Consider the following 22,806-nt stretch of genomic DNA (forward strand, 5'->3'; position numbering starts at 1 on the left):
TCATAATAGCAGTGTTGCTGCATTCTTATGTCACTGTTCATCAAGAAACCCAATTGGCAGTGGTAGAACTCAAATTCATTTAGTGAGATAAAATGGAAACAAAAATAAATCACCATCTGCAATGGTGATGATATAACAAATATTGATTAAAATGCCTTGTCCTTTATGTCTGCACATAAAATATTAAATCTTCACTCCTTAGTAGTGCCCCACTAGGCAAAAACTGGAAGCTTCATATAAACTACCTAAAACAGCTTTACTGAAATTCTGAATTAAAAAAAAAGACCTGGAACATTGTTAAAATGTAATAAAAATATTTACATGCTCAATGTCATTACTTCAGTGTGGTTACATAAATAAAACCAGTTTTAATGTATGAAATGTTAAATCACATTTTCAGTGAATATAACTGTAGATTACAAATCTGTATTCAAGAAGTTCTGTGGTTTCAATACAGTGATTCAAATACTCAAATTTGATATTAGACATTTACTTAAGAATCAGCTGCATTCCATACTGATATTCCCACTGTACAGGTGCTCGACCATGAATAAAGCAACAATCTTCATTAATATTTTTCAACACATCAAAGCACTTTGTACTTCGCACTTAAAATCATAATAAAAACAAAACTGACAATCAGTACAGCTGTGTGTATTTTAAAATATAATTACTGGGTTATAAGGTTTACAAGATGACCAAAAGCAAAATTTACAAGCTTGACATGATCAAAGGATGGTTGCAGCTATCTGTCCCGCAGAATGACGCCATAACTTCGCTGGTGTTCCAGCTGAATTTCAGCTAATGAGTGGATATTTCAGACAATTCTTTCCCTTACAGAAAGCCAAAACTAATTTCTACATGATCTAAGGAACACAAAACCTTACACAACACATTCTGCTAACTCAGCTGTGGCTCTGCTTTATACAATATACTATCACACAAAAAGCACTACTTTAACTGGTAAACTGCAGATAAAGAAGAGCCCCGATGATTTCTAAACAGAAAAGGTGTATCATTCAGATTTTTGTTATTGTGAATTTCTAAAGTAGTGTACTGACCCTGAGTTGGCAATTACAAGTAGTTGAAAATTTTGATATAAAATGTAATTAACATTACAATGAAAACTAAAATGTATATAGGTGAAATATTGCCTTCAGATTTTATTATATAGAAACAATGTCAGTATGATGATTTACTGACCGTCAAACTGCAGGAAGCTGCTCAGGCTGCTGACAAGTTTAACTCAAGGACGGATTAACAAATCAGCAATCTTGAAATTTAATTTCCAGATTCAGCTCGCTTAAAACAAAATCCAATGACTTTAACATCAAGCTCTGTTAATATTGGATTCAGTTCTGGTGGCTGGGTTCTTTACAACAAATGTTTGAAAAAATTCCAGACCCAACAAGTTCCTTTATGAAAAGGCTCAACAAGCACAGCTCTAATTACTGTGCAACTGTATATAACTACCTCCCTAAAATTATACTAGGCTTGACAACATAACCATTACATTTGTGCATCAATACCCAAGTGATTTCGAGATAAATAAGTTTGCTTCTGTACAGATACTTAACCACATTATTCAATGAAAGTTGCTATGTATTTTCTTGCACACAACCTTGTTTCTTTAAATAGGTAAAAAGCAAATAAAAAATGCCTTAAAGATTTACTAAATTAGTGTTCACATAACTACAGGTTGGAAGCCTAGTGGACTGTGTGATTGAACGTGATGACGCAGATAAAGTGATGGCAATTGAAGCAACAAACATCACTGATGAAATTTTAAGAGAAGTTTGCAATTGACTGTTGTCATCAGCTGGCATAAAGGAGAATAGTTCTTCATTTTAAAAAATCTATTTTGTGAGACTCTTTCTTGTAACTTTGTGTGATTATCTTAACCTCAGGTGTAAGATTATAACCAAACAGCTAACTAACAGAATCAACAGAGAGGGATCACTGCTGCAAGCAGAGTTAATGGGAAGTATTTTCCTTGGCTCTATGGGAGCAGCAAACTGAGGAATATCAGTGCTGGTGAACTCAAACTCCAGGTGACAATCAAACCCAAAGCAGCCACTGCCGCTTTCTTCACCACTACCTTCGTCACCTGAAAGATAAAAAAAAAATTGATTTTTTTTGGCATTCCAAATAAATGCAGTGAATTAGAATATTTTGAACATAGAATTAAGAGTTATTGGCAAAGAGGATAAAATGAACTGTTTTAATGACAGAAAGCAGAATTGTGGCAAGTAGCCCAATGAATCAGCACGACTGATTCAACCCCACTCTCCTGCCTTCTCCCCATAACCTTTGACACCCTGACTAATCAAGAACCTATCAACCTCTACTTTAAATATACCTAATGACTTGGCCTCCACAGCCACCTGTGCCAATTAATTCCACAAATTCACCATTGTCTGGCTTAAAAACTCAATGTAGATTGGGGACCACATCACTGAGCATTTTCACTCTAACCATCACAAAAGGTGGGTTTTCCCACCTTAATTTTAATTGATTTTAATTCTTCTTACCATTCTGACATGTTGCCTTGTCTACTGCCACAATGAGGCCATTCTCAGGATGGAGGAGTTACACCTCATAGACAGGTAAATGGAGGAATTTAAGGTGGGGGGGGTTATATGGGAGGCAGGGTTTAAGGGTCGGCACAACATTGTGGGCCGAAGGGCCTGTAATATGCTGTACTATTCTATGTTCTATGCAGAGGATGTTCCCTATAGTGGGTGAGTCTGGGATACAAGGACACAACCTCAGAATAGAGGGACCCAGGGGATGCTGAATCTGTGGAATTCGTTGTCACAGATGGTTGTGGAGGATAAGTCATTGGATATGTCTGAGGCGGAGGTTGATGGGTTCGAGATTGGTCAGGGTTTCAAAGGTTAAGGGGAGAAGGTGGGAGAATGGCGTGGAGAGGGGTGATGGGTCAGCCATGATGGAATGGTAGGGAGGAGTTGATGGACCAGACAGGCTAATTCTGCTTCCATGTCTTATGGTGTTATGAACTTGTTACTTACTGTCCCCTCGATAACACCCTGAAGAAAGAGCTCCCAGATTTTCAGTGAGTGATCAATGTGAGTTGTATGTTGATAAAGAAACTCCCAATTTGGCAGTCAAGGAATCTCATACAGAGTATGCCCGGCAACATAACCTGGTGTACAAAAGACCTTAGGGAGACCTCAGCCACACAAAGGTTACTAATGCACATCAGTCTCCAGATCACATTCCTGACAGGTGTCGTTTAATGTGCGCTGGCATGATCTACATCTGGTAAAATTGCTTGAAAACTGTGGGGAAATGAATCCAATTTGTATTCTATTTAAAAACTATTTAATAAAAAGAAACTAAAGTTAAATATTTAATAGTGGTGGTGATGAACAAATTGTTTTTTATTTAGCATTTTTATTTTTGGTGAGACTTTGTTGGTATCAACCAAAGGATTTATCATCTAGTACAGGCATAAACACTGTTAAATACACTGGAGTTCAAACATGAACAGAATAAAGATCTTGCAGTTTCCTTTGAAACACACACGAGATTAATTAACTTAAAAGGGTTCAATTTATCCCTTGGAAAGAAAGAATCTTCCACCATGGTATTCCATGGTGAGGTTACTAATTTCATGCCACTTTGTGGCTAACTATGCATCTGATTTTGTTTTGTGATTACTGGAAACTCTAAAATTGATATCCACCAAGTCATATTAAACAGGTTAGACCACAAAACATGGAAGCAGAATTAGACCTATCGAGACTGCTCTGCCATTCCATCCTGGATGATTTGTTGTCCCTCTCAGCCCCAGTTTCTTGCACTTTCCCCATAATGTTTGATGCCCTTACTGATCAAGAACCTATCAGTCTCTGTTTTAAACGTACCCAGGGACATGGCCTCCACAGTTGTTTGTGGCAGTAGATTCCAGTGATTTACCACCCTCTGGCTAAAGAATTCCTCGGTATCTATGTTTTAAAGGGACGTTCTTCTAATCTGGGACTGTGCCCTCTGGTCCTGGACTCTTCCACAATAGGAAACATCCTCTTCACATCCAGTCTTTCTAGATTTGATTCAGTTGATTCATATTCTGGCTGGGCATCCTCCAACTGATGGCATGAACATTGCTGGCTCCCCCTTCTCCCTTTTTCCATTCCATTCTTGCTCTCCTCTTATCCCTGCTCCTCACCTGTCCATCATCTTCCTCTGGTGACTCTCCTTCCCTTACTCTGATGGTCTACTCTCCTCTCCTATCAGATTCTTTCCTCTTCAGCTCTACACTTCTTATACCTATCACCTCCCAGTTTCTTACTTCATCCACCTTCTCCTTCACCTGGTTATACTCCTACCAGCTGCCAGCTTGTACTCCTTCCCCTCTCCCTTGCCCACCTTCCTATTCTGGCATCTGCCCCCTTTCTTTCCAGACCTGATGATGGGTCTCAGTTCAAAATGTCCACTGTTTATTTCTCTGCCTAGATGCTGCCTGACCTGAGTTCCTCCAGCATCTTCTGTGTGTTACTCTGGCTTTCCCACATCTGCAGAATCTATTATGTTTATTAGCTGTGGTAAATTACCGACTTTCAGACTAGAGGATGGTGCACAATAACGTTCTCCAAGTGTTGGCACTGGACTTTTTGATTTACATTAATGACTTGGATATGGATCTATCTGCAGATATACTGGGGTGAGGAGCATAGTAAAATACAAGAAGCCTCAAATAGCCAGTGGGCTCAATCAGAATTTTCCAGAATTAATTTTATTTATTTTTCAGTATTTAGATGTACCAATGATGATGGTATGAAAATAAATTTTCAAGATGAATCATTAAATGGAGAAGAAGTTGGAAACAATAGACAATAGGTGCAGAAGTAGACCATTCGGCCCCTCGAGTCTGCACCGCCATTCTGAGATCACGGCTGATCATTCACTATCAATACCCAGTCCCTGCCTTGTCCCCATATCCCTTGATTCCCCTATCCATCAGATATCTATCTAGCTCCCTCTTGAAAGCATCCAGAGAATTGGCCTCCACCGTCTTCTGAGGCAGTGCATTCCACACCTCCACAACTCTCTGGGAGAAGAAGTTTTTCCTCAACTCTATTTTAAATAACTGACCTCTTATTCTCAATCCATGACCTCCGGTACTGGACTTTCCCAACATCTGGAACATATTTCCTGCCTCAATCCTATCAAATCCTTTAATTATCTTAAACGTTTCAATCAGATCCCCTCTCAGAATCCTCAGTTCCAGCGTGTACAAGCCCAATCTCTCTGCGTAAGACAGCCCTGCCATCCCAGGAATCAACCTAGTGAATCTACACTGCACTTCCTCAATTGCCAAAATGTCCTTCCTTAAACCTGGAGACCAAAACTGTACACAATATTCCAGGTGTGGGCTCACCAGAGCCCTGTACAAATGCAAAAGGACATCCTTGCTCTTGTAAACGTTCTCATACCCCTGAAGTACTTGTTCAATTTAGTGACAGAGGTTGCAGGTTTGGGAGGTGTAATTGTTATAACCTAGGTGAATAAATCCAGTAATAATGATTTAGGTAGTGGATGGGATATCAATTAATTGGACTGCTTTGCACTGGAATACTGTCAAGAAAGTTGTTGGAGGCACACAGATCTAAGGAAGTAAAGACAATGTTATCATGGTTGTGACTTGTAAATTATATACTGTAGAATGCCATTTGGCTCTCAGAGGCAATTCACTTCCAAATTCTGAGCTACTCCTGTATCTTTTTGTATCACCAACAAAATGTTGGGGTATCTCAGCAGGTCAGACAGCATCTATGAAGGGAAAATAAACAGTAAATATTTTGAGCCGAGATGATGGAACTACTGATTTTGGCTGGGCTAAGGTCATTGCTCTGAGGATTCCAGCAATGAAGCTCTAGGGATGGAATATGCCTTCAGCAACTGCAACCATCTTCTTTTGGCAAAGGTATCACTCCTATCCAGTCACTGGATTGTTTTTCTCCTGAACCAGCTAACCTATGTTTTACCAAAAATCTTTGATGCTAAACTCAACCAAATATCCCCAAACTTCAAGAATAGATCAGCTTGATGATCCATGTTCAGACTGAAAAGTCTGAGCTCAGTGGCCCTGGCCAAACATAAACTGGGAATTGATGAGAAAGTTACAAGTTCATAAATGCCACTTTGAGAACTGCTAACAAATTGCTGGTGACTGAGAGATGTTGGAAAATAATTAGTGGGATAGGGAATTGTCCTGCTTTTGTGAACAGAACCCAGGTAGGTAAATGCCAGGGCTTTTTCTTGGCAAGAGGTGCTGCTGGTTAAGGAGAACAGGTTGTCATTTCAACAAATACAATGCTGTCTGTTCCATTTCATCTGCTGTACATGGCGCTATCAAACCATTCCTTCCAATCCCGTGGTGAATAGAAATGGCTGAAGACAGGTTTCTGTAATGATGGAAATTTTAGGAGGAAGCAGAGATGGATTATTCATTCACATTTGAATGAACATATTACAACTGCTTCAGCCTTGAGAGAAAGTAATGTTTAGGGTTATGAGAAAGGAGTAAGGGATCTGATTGCTCTACAGGGATTCAAGTGTCAAAGTTGCTATCTTCTGTGTTCTAAAATTTGTATAACTTTAGAACACCAGTTAAATCACATGGCCAAGATCGGGTAAAATCTGTTAATGGAATGAGGAGTGAGCACAGGAAGGAGGTAAAAGAGTCTGACTCATTGATGAGCTAATTGAATAATTGGACAGCAGCTGCTAGTAAACAGAAGGGAAGATCAAGTGGAGTGGCCACTGTGTGAGTGTCTGAGTTTAAGAAAGGTCTTCAGGCTTGGGTTTTGGAGCTCTGAATCTTGGGAGGATGGGGTGAATCTAATTGGGGTTGGTTGGTCAAAGGCCTGAGCAGGTTGTTGAAAGTTTTCTCTCAGACAGGAAGTGCCTGAGATGACAAAGTTTGTGAATGGGAGATGGTATTGGGTGATAGGAGTTGTATGAACTAAGACTAATGGCAGGTTTCTGGGAAATGAATATATAAGCGGCTAATTGAGCACTGTAGTGGCTTATCATTAAGTGATGAAGGCAGTAGACAGGATTTAAATACAAACGTGTGTAAAAGGACGGGAGGAAAAATGTAAGATTTTGTTGAGTTTTGAATGTGAACCTGTTTCTAATATCAAACTAATTAGACTAACTAATGTTCCTCTTAGTTAGTTAGTTAGTCTAATTAGAATGATATTAGAAACAGGTTTACATTCCAAACTCAACAAAATCATACACTTTTCCTCCCTTCCTTTTATTTAAATCCTGTCTACTGCATCAGGGTTAGGGTTAGGATTAGAGGCAAGAGGAACATTGGTAGACCCCAGCTTCGCTTAAGCCTTAAAAATCAACACAGAGTGCTGGGAGGTATATGGAGGAATTTAAGGTGGAGGGTTATATGGGAGTCAGGTTTTAAGGGATAGCAATGTGGGCCGAAGGGCCTGTACTGTGCCATATTGTTCTATGTTCTATACAGTAGATGACCACAACAAATGGCCAGGACTTCTTCAGCAACACCTAGAGCAAGGTGAAAGAGTGATCCTGAGTCAGTTTGAGGAGTGGAGAGCACAGCAGACAATTCCACGATGCCCTACACATGCAGCAACTGTGGCAGAGCCTACCGTTCCAGGATCAGCCTCAATAGCCACAGACCACACTGCTTGACAAACCAGTGACTACCAGAAGCACAATACCCTTGGTCGACCATGACCGACGGAGGCCACAGTACAGACTAACTAAGGATTTGAGAAAATCATTAAGAAATATTGTGGGCAGAAATATTGAGGAACGACTGCGCAGCCATGTGGATATCAGCGAGTTCGACCGGCGGGAAGAGTTTAAAACAAAGACAGCTTTATAGAGCAGGCACTGGAGGAGAGGGCAATGGATTAAAGGGAGACAAAGTAGGAGGGCTTTGACTCAACAGGACTTCAGCATTAATGGGTTGAAGCGAGGTAAGTTACTTGTGAAGAATAGGAATAGGAAGTATGTCTGTGAGGCCAGTGTTCTGTACTGGGTGTCAGATGTGGGATGTCCGGGAGAAGCCGAACCTCCCGGATGGCTACATCTGCACAAGGTGCGTTGAGCCGCAGCTCCTTAGGCACCGAGTTAGGGAACTGGAGATGCAGCTCCATGACCTTCATCTGGTCAGGGAAAGTGAGGAGGTGATCGAGAGAAGCTATAGGCAAGTCATCACACCAGGGCCTCGGGAGACAGATAAGTGGGGAACAGTCAGGAGAGGGAAGGGCAAAAGTCAGATACCAGATGCCAGGGTCCAGGATGTTTCTGATCGCATCCACGATATCCTGAAGTGGGAAGGTGAAACGCCAGAGGTCGTGATACTTATTGGTTACCAATGACTTAGGTAAGAAAAGGGAGCAGGTCCTGAAAACGGACTACAGGGAGTTAGGAAGGAAGTTGAGAAGAAGGACCTCAAAGGTAGTAATCTCGGGATTACCGCCTGTGCCACGCGACAGTGAGTATAGTAATAGAGTGAGGTGGAGGATAAATGCATGGCTGAGGAATTGGAGCAGGGGGCAGGGATTCAGATTTCTGGATCATTGGGATCTCTTTTGGGGCAGGAATGACCTGTACAAAAAGGATGGGTTGCACTTGAATCCCAGGGGACCAATATCTTAGCAGGAAGGTCTGCTAAGGCTATTGGGGAAAGTTTAAACTAGAATTGCTGGGGGGTGGGAACCGAACTAAAGAGATGGAGGAAGGGGCTGTTGGCTCACAGAGCTTGTAGACAGTGTGAAAGGGGGGACAAGCAGGTGATACAGAAGGGATGTGCTCAGACCGATGGTTTCAGATGTGTCTATTTTAATGCAAGGAGTATCATGAATAAAGCGGATGAGCTTAGAATGTGGATCAGTACTTGGAGCTATGACGTTGTGGCCATTACAGAGACATGGAGGGCTCAGGGTCAGAAATGGCTATTTTGAAAGCCAGGCTTTAGATGTTTCAGACAGGACAGGGAGGGAGGCAAAAGAGGTGGGGGTGTGGCACTGTTGATTAGAAATAGTGTCATGGCTGCAGAAAAGGAGGAAGTCATGGATGGATTGTCTACTGAGTCTCTGTAAGTAGAAGTTAGGAACAGGAAAGGGTCAATAGGTGTTTTTTATAGACTACCCAATAGTAACAGGGACATCAAAGAGCAGATAGGGAATCAGATTCTACAAAGGTGTAATAACAACAGGGTTGTTGTGGTGGGAGATTTTAATTTCCCAAGTATTGATTGGCATGTCCCTAGAGTGAGGGGTTTAGACAGGGTGGGATTTGTTAGGTGTGTTCAGGAAGGTTTCCTGACACAATGTGTAGATAAGCCTACAAGAGGAGAGGCTGTACTTGATCTGGTATTGGGAAATAAACCTGGTCAGGTGTCAGGTTTCACACTGGGAGAGCATTTTGGAGATACTGATCGCAATTCTATCTCCTTTACCATGGAATTGGAGAGGGATAGGAACAGACAAGTTAGAAAAGCATTTAACTGGAGTAAAGGTAAATATGAAGTTATCATGCAGGAACTTGGAAGCATAAATTGGGAACAGATTTTCTCAGGGAAATGCACAGCAGAAATGTGGCAAATGTTCAGAGGATACTTGCATGGTGTTCTGCATAGGTATGTTCCAATGAGACAGCGAAAGGATGGTAGGGTACATGAATCACGGTGTACAAAGGCTGTTGAAAATCTAGTCAAGAAGAAAAAAGCTTATGAAAGGCTCAGAAAAACTATGTAATGATAGAGATCTAGAAAGTTATAAGGCTAGCAGGAAGGAGCTTAAGAATGAAATTAGGAGAACCAGAAGGGGCCATGAGAAGGCCTTGGTGAGCAGGATTAAGGAAAATCCCAAGGCATTCTACAAGTATGTGAAGAGCAAAAGGATAAGATGTGAGAGAACAGGACTGATCAAGTGTGACAGTGAAAAACTGTGTATGGAACGTGGGAGGTAGCGGAGGTACTTAATGAATACTTGGTTTTAGCATTCACTATGGTAAAGGACTTTGGCAATTGTAGGGATGACTTACAGCGAATTGAAAAGCTTGAGCATATAGACATTAAGTATATTAAGAGTAAAAGGATAGTAAGGGACAAAATTGGTCCCCTAGAAGATCAGAGTGGTCTTCTATGTGTGGAGCCTCATGAGGTGGGAGAGATCTTAAACAGTTTTTTTGCATCAGTATTTACTCAGGAAACTGGCATAGCGTATATGGAAGGAAGGAAAACAAGCAGTAGTGTCATGGAATATATAGAGATTAAAGAGGAGGAGGTGCTTACTGCCTTACAGCGAATAAAGGTAGATAAAACCCCCGGGCCTGACATATTTGCTCGGACCTTGAGAGAGACTAGTGTAGAAATTGCAGGGGCCCTGACAGTAATATTCAAAATGTCCTTAGCTGTGGATACGGTGCCAGAGGATTGTATGGTAGCTCAAGTTGTTTCGTTTTTTAAAAAAAGGCTCCAAAAGTAAACCAGGTAATTACAGGCCGGTGTGCCTGACACCAGTAGTCTAATCCTAACCCTAATTATTGGAAAGTGTTCTGAGAGATCGGATATACAAGTATTTGGACAGCCAAGGACTGATTAAGGGTAGTCAGCATGGCTTTGTGCGTGGTAGATTGTGTTTAATGAATCTTGTAGAGTTTTTCGAGGAGGTTACCAAGAATGTAGATGAAGGAAAGGCTGATGTTGTTGTCTACATGGACTTTAGTAAGACTTTTGACAAGGTCCCATGTGGTAGGTTAGTTCAGAAGGTTCAGACATTAGGTATCAACGGAGAAGTTGTAAACTGGATTCAAAATTGGCTGTGTGGGAGAAGACAGAGAGTGGTAGTGGTTGATTGCTTCTCAGACTGGAGGCCTGTGACTAGTGGTGTGCCTCAGGAATCTGTGCTGGGACCATTGTTGTTTGTTGTCTATATTAATGATCTAGACCAGGCATAGGCAAACTACGGCCCGGGGGCCATATGCGGCCCGTTAAGCTTTTTAATCCGGCCCGCAGAACTTGATGAAATTATATTAATAAACCTTGTTAACGTTTTCTCCCCACAATTCTGGCGTTTTCCCAATAGATGATGCACTCTATATACATTGACCTTTGTTGAGGTGCAGCGTATTACTCCACATTTGCGCATTACTCTTTGTTCGGCTCGACCTATTTGTGTGAACAGACGTTCAGCGTCATGAACATCAACAAAGCCAGCCACTGATCCAAGTTAACTGACCAACACCTCAGATCCATCCTGAGAATCGCCACAACAAAACTAAATCCAGACTTTGATGCGCTGGCTAAAAAGGGAGACCAACACTGTTCCCACTGAAATTAAAAATAAGTTTCTTCGTTGTGTTATGTAAAAAATGCATTTGAAAATATTTTTTTCAATAAGCCTTACATGTTACATGTCATTTCTGTTAAGTGATGGACATGAGTAGTGCGCAGGTGCACGCACGTTCTCAAAATAAAAAATGCGCTCCAGATCAAATAACGCGCTCCGCATACTGGCGCGCTGTCACTGTTCTGTCCTTGTGCTGGTCGTTGTTGAGTTTTGGCACAGGGGACAATTGAATAAGAAGGAGCAGGACAAGTAGACCTGCATCTCCTACCGTTTTTGAAATAAAGACAGTCAGGAGGAGAGTGATGATGATAATATCTTGAAGGATAACAGAATTTTCAGTGCTTTAAAATAATAACTGTTACTATTAAAAAAAGCTGTATTTTATTAATTTAATTTTCAGTGTTTTAAAAGTCATTTCAATAAATAGCTAAATACCATGGGACTTCAAAGACAGATATTTTGTTGTAATGCATTTGTTCATTTTCAATTGAAATTAAAGCACATGTTTTCTACATATCCCATGATATTTTATTTTCTCTTATGAGGTGTATTACCAAAACACTCCGTCCAATTGCTCCTGCCCCCCTGTCAAATTTTAGAACCCTTTGTGGCCCACAAGTCAAAAAGTTTGCCCACCCCTGATCTAGATGATAATGTGGTAAATTGGATCGGCAAGTTTGCTGATGATACTAAGATTGGAGGCTGTCATGGTCCCTTCTGGCAATCTGCCACCTTGCTATTTACCTCAGGAATTGGGCCTCAATCCCCTTGTTTAGGAAAGAGGCCAGTGAAGGAGTGGAGCTTTGAGGCTTTGACTCGAGAGATTCTGGCAGTTTTGGCAGTTGGACTGTACAATCAAGTCAATGAAGATTTGAATAGCTCAGCAGAAAGCTGTTGATTAGACAATCAAGATTTGAATAGCTCAGACTCAGCAGAAAGCAGCTGATTGGGCAATCGAGGTCAGGTGACCAAGCAGTTTGAAAAGCTCAAACGAATAAATAGAGGGGTAGCTCAAGCGGAGTGGCCTGTGGAAAGAGGCCAGTGAAGGAGTGGAGCTTTGAGGCTTTGACTCGAGAGGCTTCGACGAGAAGAGGCGGAGGAAAAGTTTGTTCCCAGTTAGTCTGGAATGTTCCCAATGCCTCCTGAGATGGTGATGTGCCTCTCCTGTGAGATGCGGCAGTCTTGGGGGAACTCCTCTCTCCCGCAGTCACGTCTGCCAGAAGTGCATGCAACTGGGCGATCTGGAAGACCATGTGAGGAATCTGGAGCAGCAGCTGGATGACCTTAGACTCATAAGGGAAAATGAGGCAGTCATAGATGTGGGCTACAGGGAGGTAGTTACACCTAGGCTGCTGGAAGCAGGTTGTTGGGTGATAGAAGGGCGAATGCAAAGGTGAGTAGACAGGTAGTGCAGAGCACCCCTGTAGCCATTCCCCTGAATAATAAGTTTACCGTCTTGGATACTGTTGGCGAGGACGACCGACCAGGTGTGAGCCACGGTGGTAGGGCCTCTGGCACTGAGTCTGACCCTGTGGTGCAGAAGGGTGGGACGGAGAAGAGGAGAGCTGTCGTCATTGGAGACTCTATAGTCAGGAGAGCAGACAGGAGATTTTGTGGACGTGAGAAGGACACCCGCATGGTCTGTTGCCTCCTGGGTGCCAGGGTCCGGGATGTCTCTGACCGGGTGCATGACATCCTGGTATGAAAGGGAAAGCAACCAGAAGTCGTGATACATGTTGGTACCAACGACAAAGGCAGGAAGAGGGATGAGGTCCTGAAGTGTGAGTTTCGGGAACTAGGCAGAAGGCTGAAGAACAGGACCTCAAGGGTGGCGTTTTCAGGATTGCTGCCAGTGCTATGTGACAGTGATGGTAAGAATTGGAGGAGATGGCAGTTGAATGCGTGGCTGAGGAGTTGGTGCAGGGGGCAGGGTTTTAGATTTTTGGATCATTGGGATCTCTTCTGGGGAAGGTGGGACCTGTACAGATTGGATGGGTTGCACCTGAACTCGAGGGGGAGCAATATCCTTGCAGGTAGGTTTGCTAGCATGGTTCGGGAGGGTTTAAACTAATTTGCAAGGGGGTTGGGACCCGGAGTGATAAAGCAGTGAAAGAAGTGCATGAGCAAAGCCAGATCTAACATATAGAGAGGGTTTGAGAACAGAGAAGCAGAATAAAGGGTGTAAAGGTAGAAGGGCTAAACTGCGTGTACTTCAATGCAAGAAGCATCAGGAACAAAGGTGATGAACTGAGAGCTTGGATACATACATGGAATTATGATGTAGTGGCCATTACAGAGACTTGGCTGGCACCAAGACAGGAATGGATTCTCAATATTCCTGGATTTCAGTGCTTTAAAAGGGATAGAGAGGGGGTGAAAAAAGGGGAAGGGGGTGGCATTACTGGTCAGGGATACTATTACAGCTACAGAAAGGGTGATTTTTATTAACGACCTGGATGTGGGGGTAGAAGGGTGGGTTGGCAAGTTTGCAGACAACACAAAGGTTGGTGGTGTTGTAGATAGTGTACAGGACTGTCGAAGATTGCAGAGAGACATTGACAGGATGCAGAAGTGGGCTGAGAAGTGGCAGATGGAGTTCAACCCAGAGAAGTGTGAGGTGGTACACTTTGGAAGAACAAACTCCAAGGCAGAGTACAAAGTAAATGGCAGGATACTTAGTAGTGTGGAGGAGCAGAGGGATCTGGGGGTAAATGTCTGCAGATCCCTGAAAGTTGCCTCACAGGTAGATAGGGTAGTTAAGAAAGTTTATGGGGTGTTAACTTTCATAAGTCGAGGGATAGAGTTTAAGAGACGCGATGTAATGATGCAGCTCTATAAAACTCTGGTTAGGCCACATTTGGAGTACTGTGTCCAGTTCTGGTTACCTCACTATAGGAAGGATGTGGAAGCATTTGAAAGGGGACAGAGGAGATTTACCAGGATGCTGCCTGGTTTAGAGAGTATGGATTATGATCAGAGATTAAGGGAGCTAGGGCTTTACTCTTTGGAGAGGAGGATGAGAGGAGACATGATAGAGGTGTACAAGATATTAAGAAGAATAGATAGTGGTCAGCCAGCGCCTCTTCCCCAGGGCACCACTGCTCAGTACAAGAGGACGTGGCTTTAAGGTAAGGGGAGGGAAATTTAAGGGGGATATTAGAGGAAGGTTTTTCACTCAGAGAGTGGTTGGTGCATGGAATGCACTGCCTGAGTCAGCGGTGGAGGCAGACACACTAGTGAAGTTTAAGAGAGTACTAGACAGGTATACAGAGGAATTTAAGGTGGGGGGGTTTAATGGGAGGCATTGTGGGCCGAAGGGCCTGTAATGTGCTGTACTATTCTATGTTAGTTTCCAATCATTCCCAGGATCCACTAACTACACACACTTGCTTTCCATCAGAAAATGCAGGATAGAGACCCTGTGATCACAACAAGGAGCTGCCAGTTCGTGAAGTCTCGAACGACTTCGGAGGTGGAGAGCTGGGGATAGTTTCTGTTGTGGCCAGCCAGGACATTTCCAGGATACCTGCCCTCAGCGGCCAAAAAGGGAGGGCATACCAGTGAAAAAGGAGGCCCTAGTGAGCCAGACAATACTCCCTTCAGCCCCCCCAGCATCGGATGTAAATCCCAGCTACCGTAAATTACCAACATCAATCTCTGTCCCTATCGGCTTTGTAGATTCCGGTGCCGAGGGCAATCTGCTGCCCGAAGACATAGCCTCACAGGCTGGAATACCTCATGAGCTGTTAACTACCCCACTGGAGGCCTGGACCCTGGACGGAAAACTGCTGGCTCGGGTGACCCACTGTACGCCTCCCCTGACCTTGATCCTATTCGGCAACATCGGGAGGAGGTATGATTCAGTCTCAGTCGTTCACCTCAAGTTCTAGGGTATCCATGGGTGACCCAGCACAATCCCCATATCAACTGGTCTACTGGAAGGATAGCCAAATGGAGCCAGTCTTGCCATGCCAACTGTCTGCAGTCAGCCCCATCTCCCAGGGAAGCTACTGCGACCCCGCCTGTCCCAGGACCCCTCAATTTGTCCCAAGTCCCCACAGAATACCATGACCTGGGACCGGTACTCAGTAAACAATAGGCCCTTTCCCTGCCTCCGCACCGCCCATATGATTGTGCCATTGGCCTTCTCCCCGGGGCCTCGCTACCCACCAGTCGCCTTTTTAACCAATCCAGACCAGAGAGATTGGCCATGGAAAAGTATATCGCGGCGGGCATTATCAGATCTTCATCTTTCCCGGTAGGCGCCGGTGTCTTCTTTGTAGAAAAGAAGGATGGGTTGCTTCGTCCTTGTATTGATTACAGATGCCTAAACAGTATAACAGTTAAGAATAAGTACCCTCTACCCCTCAATAGTTTGGCTTTTGAACCACTGCATGGAGCCACCACCTTCTCAAAGCTGGACCTTCAGAATGCCTACCATCTAGTCAGGGTGAGGGAGGGGGATGAGTGGAAGACGGCCCTTAATACATCTCTGGGCCACTTTGAATATTTGGTCATGCCGTTTGGCCTCACCAATGCTCCCGCCGTCTTTCAAGCCTTCATCAATGATGTGCTGAGGGACTTTATTAATCAGTTCATATTCGTTTACCTCAACAATATCCTGATATTTTCTAGCACCCCCCAAGAACACGTTAACCACGCCCGTCAAGTCCTCCAGAGACTGTGGGAACACCAATTATTCGTGAAGGCAATGAAATGTGAGTTCCACATTCCTTCATTCAGCTTCCTGGGTTACATCATTGAGAGTGGGCAGATGAGAGCAGACCCCGAGAAGATCCGGGAAGTGGAAGAATGGCCAAGGTCCACGACCCGCAAGCAACTTCAACGATTCCTGGGGTTTGCAAACTTCTACCGCTGACTTATCAGAGACTACAGTCGAGTGGCGGTCCCTCTTACCTGGCTTGCCTCACCTACTACCCCCTTCTGTTGGGACTCCGAAGCTGACTCGGCGTTCACCGACCTGAAGAGGCGTTTCACCACTGCTCCCATCCTGGTCCATCTGGAGCCAGCCTGTCCATTCATTGTCGAAGTGGACGCTTCGGACTCTGGGATCAGAGCAGTCCTGTCCCAGTGATCAAGTTTGAATGAAAAGCTTCAACCCTGTGCCTTCTATTCTCGCCGACACTCTCCTGCTGAGTGGAATTACGACGCGGGGAATCGGGAACTCCTGGCAGTCAAACTAGCATTGGAAGAATGGAGGCACTGGCTGGAGGGGGCAGAACAACTGTTTGCGGTATGGACTGATCATAAAAATCTGGGGTATATTCAGACCGCCAAAGGTTTGAATTCCCATCAGGCCCATTGGGCATTATTGTTTGGACGGTTCAAGTTCTCCCTCACATACCGTCCAGGGTCCAAGAACGGGAAGCCGGATTCACTGTCCCGCCAATACGACTCCAAGGAGTACACCTCCAGCCCAGAGACTATCCTCCCACCATCCTGCGTGGTTGCCACCCTCACTTGGGAGATAGAATCCAAAGTAAAAGAAGCCCAACGGGATAACCCCGACCCTGGCAATGGACCCAGTGATCGCCAGTATGTGCCCTTTTCCATCAGGTCTCAGGTTCTCCAATGGGGGCACACGTCTCGGTTCGCCTGCCACCCCGGGAGTGATCGGACCCCAGCGCTCCTGATAAAACACTTTTGGTGGTCGTCCATGGAGGCGGATGCCCATTCCTATGTCTCGGTATGTTCCATCTGTGCCCGGGGAAAAGCCTCTCATTGGCCACCTGCGGGATTACTTTCGTCCTCCACCTGTCCCTGGTTGTCCCTGGTCACATATTGCCCTACACTTCATCACTGGTCTAGCCCCTTCACGTGGGAACACCACCATACTCGCCATGGTAGACCAGTTCTCCAAGGTGGTGCACTTCGTAGCCCTCCCTAAACTCCCTCCCGCCCAAGAAACCATAGATCTTCTCGTCCGCCACGTCTTCCGCCTCCACGGAATCCCCGCGGACATCGTCTCCGATCGAGGTCCCCAGTTCATCTCACAAGTATGGAAAGCCTTCTGTCAAGCCTTAGATGCAACGGTCAGCCTGTCATCCGGCTTCCACCCCCAGACGAACGGGCAGATGTAACGGATCAACCAAGACCTGGAGGCGACGCTACGTTGTGTAACAGTAAACAACCTGTTGACCCAGAGCAACCACCTCCCATGGGTTGAGTATACCCACAACTCTCTGGTGACCTCTGCCATTGGAAGGCCTCTATTCCAGTGCTCCCTTGGGTACCCACCCCTGCTGTGCCTTGCGCAAGAAGAAGAGATTGCAGTAGCATCAGTTCATGACCATATCGATCAGTGCATTAAGGTTTGAGAGGAGGCACGCACAGCCCTACTCAGATTAGCAAATCTCAATAAGAAGACGGCCGACCGACTCCGGATTCTGGCGCCTGAGTACCAACTGGAGCAGATGGTGTGGCTTTCATCCGAGGACATCCCGCTCAAGAACGAGCATAGGAAACTCACCCCTCATTTCCTGGGACCATTCAAGGTCGAAAGTGTTATCAATCCTGCAGTGGTCCACCTAAAACTGCCAAGATCTATGCACATCCACCTGACTTTTCATGTTTCTCAGTTCAAGCCAATTTCTGTCATCCCCTTGTGTCCTCTGGCTGAGGCTCCCACACCTGCCTGTATCATCAACAACCATCCAGCATACACCGTCCAAAGATTACTGGATGTGCGCCATAGGGGCAGGGGTTTCCAATACCTGGTAGACTGGGAAGGGTACAGTCCAGGAGAGTGTTCCTGGGACCCCCGCTCCTTCATCCTAGACCCTTCCCTCATCTAGGACTTTCACCTTAACCATCCAGACAGGCCTGGAGGCTGCCATTGAGGGAGGGGTACTGTCATGGTCCCTTCTGGCAACCCCCCACCTCCTGGATACTGATTTCTCGCTCACTACATCAGTAATGCCTGCTGACTCTGCCTCTGTGCCTGTGCTCTGCACTTGGGTTCGTCCACTGCCACACTTGTGTAATAGAAGGGATTGTGGACTGCGAGGAAGGCTTTCAAAGCTTGCAGAAGGATCTGGGCCAACTGGAAAAATGGGCCGGAAAAATGGGCCAGAAAATGGCAGATGGAATTTAATGCAGACAAGTGTGAGGTGCTGGATTTTGGAAGGACAAATCAAGGTAGGTCATACACAGTAAATGGTAGGCTGCTGAGGAGTTCGTAGGAACAAAGGGATCTGGGAGCTCAGATACATAATTCCCTGAAAGTGGTGTCACAGGTAGACAAGGTTGTAAAGAATGCTTTTGGCATCCTGCCATTCTTAAATCAAAGTATTGAGTATAGGGGTTGAGATGTTATGGTGAGATTGCATAAGACATTGATGAGGCCAAGTTTGGAGTATTGTGTGTAGTTCTGGTCACCTAACTACAGGAAGGATATCAGTAAGATTGAAAGAGTGCAGAGAAGATTTACTAGGATGTTGCTGGGTCTTCAGGAGTTGAGTTACAGGGAAAGATTGAACAGGTTAGGATTTTATTCTTTGGAATGTAGAAGAATGAGGGGGGATTTGATAGAGGTTTACAAAATTATGAGGGCTATAGATAGAGTAAATGCGAGTAGGCTCTTTCCATTTAGATTAGGAGAGATAAATATGAGAGGACATGGCTTTAGGGTGAAAGGGGAAAGGTTTAGGGGGAACATTAGGGAGAACTTTTTCACTCAGTGATGGGAATGTGGAAAGAGCTGCCATCTGACGTGGTAAATGTAGACTCACAATGAAGAATAAACTGGATGGATACATGAATGGGAGAGTTTTGGAGGGTTATGGACTGGGTGCAGGTCAATGGGACTAGCGGAATAAAGTTTAGGCACGAACTAGAAGGGCTGAATGGCCTGTTTTCTGTGCTGTAGTGTTCTATGGCTCTAAGAAGATGTGCTAAAGCTTTTGGAAAGCATCAAGTTGGATAAGTCACTGGGACCAAATGAGATATACCCCAGGCTACTGTGGGAGGCAAGGGAGGAGATTGCTGAACCTCTGGCAATGATCTTTGTATCTTCAATGGGAATGGGAGAGGTTCCGGAGGATTGGAGGGTTGCAGATGTTATTCCCTTATTCAAGAAAGGGAGTAGACATAGCCCAGGAAATTATAGAGGAAGTGGAGGGATGGGTTAGTAAATTTGCTGATGACAAAGATTGGGAGTGTTGTGGATAGTGTGGAGGGCTGTCAGAGGTTATAGCATGACATCGATGGGATGCAGAACTGGGCTGAGAAGTGGCAGATGGAGTTCAACCCAGATAAGTGTGAGGTTGTTTATTTTGGTAGGTCAAATATGATGGCAGAATATAGTATTAAAGGTGTGTGGATTGATGTGGAGGATCAAAGGGATCTTGGGGTCCAAGTATACAGAACACTCAAAGCTACTGCACAGGTTGACTCTGTGGTTAAGAAGGCATACATTGCATTGGCCTTCATTAACCATGGGATTGAGTTCAAGAGCTGAGAGGTAATGTTACAGCTGTATAGGACCCTGGTCAGACCACACTTGGAGGACAGTGCTCAGATTTAATCACCTCACTACAGGAAAGATGTGGAAACTATAGAAAGGGTGCAGAGGAGATTTACAAGGATGTTGCCTGGATTGGGGAGCATTCCTTAAGAGAACAGGTTGAGTGAACTTAGCCTTTTCTCCTTGGAGCGACGGAGGATGAGAGGTGACTTGATAGAGGTGTATAAGATGATGAGAGGCATTGATTGTGTGGATAGTCAGAGGCCTTTTCCCGGGGCTGAAGTAGCTAACATGAGAGGGCACAGTTTTAAAGTGCTTGGAAGTAGGTACAAAGGAGATGTTGGGGTAAGTTTTTTTACGCAGAGAGTGGTGAGAGCATGGAATAGGCTGTCGGTGACTGTAGTGCAGGCAGATCCAATAGGGTCTTTTAAGAGACTCCTGGACGGGTACATGGAGCTTAGAAAAATAGAGGGTTATAGGTAACCCTTGGTAATTTCTAAAGTCAGGACATGTTCAGCACAGCATTATGGGCCAAAGGGCCTGTATTGTGCTGTAGGTTTTCTATGTTTCAAAAAGTTTAAGAGATGGGACACTTCTAGTATTTTGTAAAGATAGTGAGCAGTGTGAGAAAGTTTGGGGTTAAAAGCTGCAAAGGAAGAAATGTAACCTCAAGAAATTACATTGCACAACTGTGGCTTTGGACCATGTTAAAAATAACTTAGTCAGGGAAAAAAGTTGTGAATGCTAAATATTTAACAGGGTTTCGTGATAGAATTTGACCAGATAGCTTATTGGTGTTGATTAGATTTGATGGAGAAAGTTGCCGAAGAGTTAATTTAGGTTATATGCTTATATGGGCCAAGTGTCTGAAAAAATTTTCAGTGCTAGAAGTGTGGCCATGTAGCAGCTGTGTGTAAGGGTAAAAAGCAGTGTGGTAGATGTGGTGGAGAACATGATCATGGCAATTGTGAAGAAGGTATTCATCTGAACTGTAGCAACTGTGGAGAAGAACATAACTCTGTTTATGCAGGGTGCCTTGTACATAAGAAAGCTGAGGAAGTACAGCATGTCTGGGTGGAAATGGTATATCATATGCACAGGCTCTGCAGAAAGTACAGAAGACAATAAGACCTATTAGTATCTAAGAATACAGACAGTTTAAAGAGAATATGTAAAGTGCATAATTGTATTACAAAGGATTCTCTGATTGTTGACAAACTAAAGTTTTTCACTGTCATGACAGATGTGGTAAATCGTATTGCATAAACTAAAAGGACAGGAAAAAAAATATTAAAGGCTGCAGAAAAAACATCTAGAGATAAAAGACAACACTAGAAGATATTAATGATGCCTTAATGAGTAAATAATGTTGAGACTTCAAAGGAGGGTTATAATGGCTTTTCTGATCTTTTAATGGAATGCCAGAAACCTGTTAACTAATGGTCAAGATTTTAAGAAACCTATTGAAAATATGAGGGCAGACTAGCCAGTAATATAAAGCAGGACACCAAAAGTTTTTTCATTTATATAAAAAGGTGGGTGAGAGTTGTTATTGGACCACTGGAAAATGATGCTGATGAAGTAGTAATGGGGGACAAAGAAATTGCAGATCAACTTAATGGGTACTTTGCATCTGTTTTCACTGTGGAAGACACTAGCAGTGTGCCAGAGATCTGTGAGTGTCAGGGAGCAGGAGCGAGAGCCATTGCTACTACAAAGGACAAAGTGTTAAGCAATGAAAGGCCTTAAGGTGGTTAAGTTACCTGGACCAGATGGACGACATCAGGGTTAGGGTGTACATTAGACATAACGGATGCATTGCTCGTGATCTTTCAAAAATCACTTGATTCTGGCAAGGTCCCAGAAGAGTCACTCCAATTTAAGAAGGGAGGAAAGCAAAAGAAAGGAAATTATAGGCTAGTTAGCCTAAACTCAGTGGTTGAGAAGGTATCGGAGACTATTATTAAGGAGGAGGTTACGAGATACTTGGAGACTAATGATAAAGTAAGTCAAAGTCAGCATGGTTTCTGTAAAGGAAATCTGGCCTGACAAATCTGTTAGAGCTCTTTGAGGAAGTAACAAGCAGGATGGACAAAGAAGAGGCAGTAGATGTCATTTACTTGGATTTTCAGAAGGCATTTGATAAGGTGCCATACATAAGGCTGCTTAACAAGATAAAATCCTATGGCGTTACAGGATAGAGGAATGGCTGACAGGCAGGAGTCAGTGAGTGGGAATAAAGGGGTCCTTTTCTGCTTGGCTGCCAGTGAATTGCAGCAGGACTTGGACAAATTGAAAGAATGGGCAAAAAAGTGGTAGATGAAATACTGTGTTGGGAAATGTATGATAATGCATTTTGGTAAAAGGAACTATAGTGCAGACTATTCTAAATGGGGAGAAGGTTCAAACATCAGAAGTGCAAAGGAACTTGGGAGTCCTCGTGCAAAACTTCCAAACGGTTAATTTACAGGTTGAGTCTGTGGTAAAGAAGGCAAATGCATTTATTTCAAGGGGGAGAAAAACATAAAAACAAGGAGATAATGCTGAGGTTTCCTTTATAGGACAGTAGTCAGGCCGCACTTGGAGTATTGTCAACAATTTTGGGCCCCATATCTCAGAAAGGATGTGTTGTCATTGGAAAGAGTCCAGAGGAAGTTCATGAGGATGATTCTGGGAATGAAGGGGTTAACATATGAGGCACGTTTGGTAGCTTTAAACCTGTACTCACTGAAATTTAGAAGAATGCATGGGGGATCTCACTGAAACCTACTAAATGTTGAAAAGACTAGATAGGGTGGATGTGGAGAGGATGTTCCCTATGGTGGGGGTATCCAGAACTAGAGGGTACAGCCTCAAACTTGATGGGCAACCCTTTAAAACAGAGGTAAGGAAGAATATTTTAGCCAGAATAAATCTGTGGAATGCTCTGCCAGAGACTGTGGTGGAGGCCAA

At 43.9% G+C, this 22,806-nt stretch overlaps 1 protein-coding gene across 2 annotated transcripts in view; it reads right to left on the bottom strand.

The window, feature by feature from the left end:
- Positions 1-347: 347 nt before the first annotated feature.
- Positions 348-22,806, bottom strand: part of LOC132397885 (glypican-4-like) — a 166,451-nt gene continuing 143,992 nt past the window's right edge. For both annotated transcript variants that reach the window (XM_059976639.1, XM_059976641.1), the window contains one exon: positions 348-2,107. In XM_059976639.1, the coding sequence (XP_059832622.1) occupies positions 1,893-2,107 (215 nt within the window). In that variant the 3' untranslated portion in view covers positions 348-1,892. The remainder of the gene's footprint in view (positions 2,108-22,806) is intronic.

The sequence above is a fragment of the Hypanus sabinus genome, chromosome 8 (genome assembly GCF_030144855.1).
Source record: "Hypanus sabinus isolate sHypSab1 chromosome 8, sHypSab1.hap1, whole genome shotgun sequence".
NCBI lineage: Eukaryota > Metazoa > Chordata > Chondrichthyes > Myliobatiformes > Dasyatidae > Hypanus > Hypanus sabinus.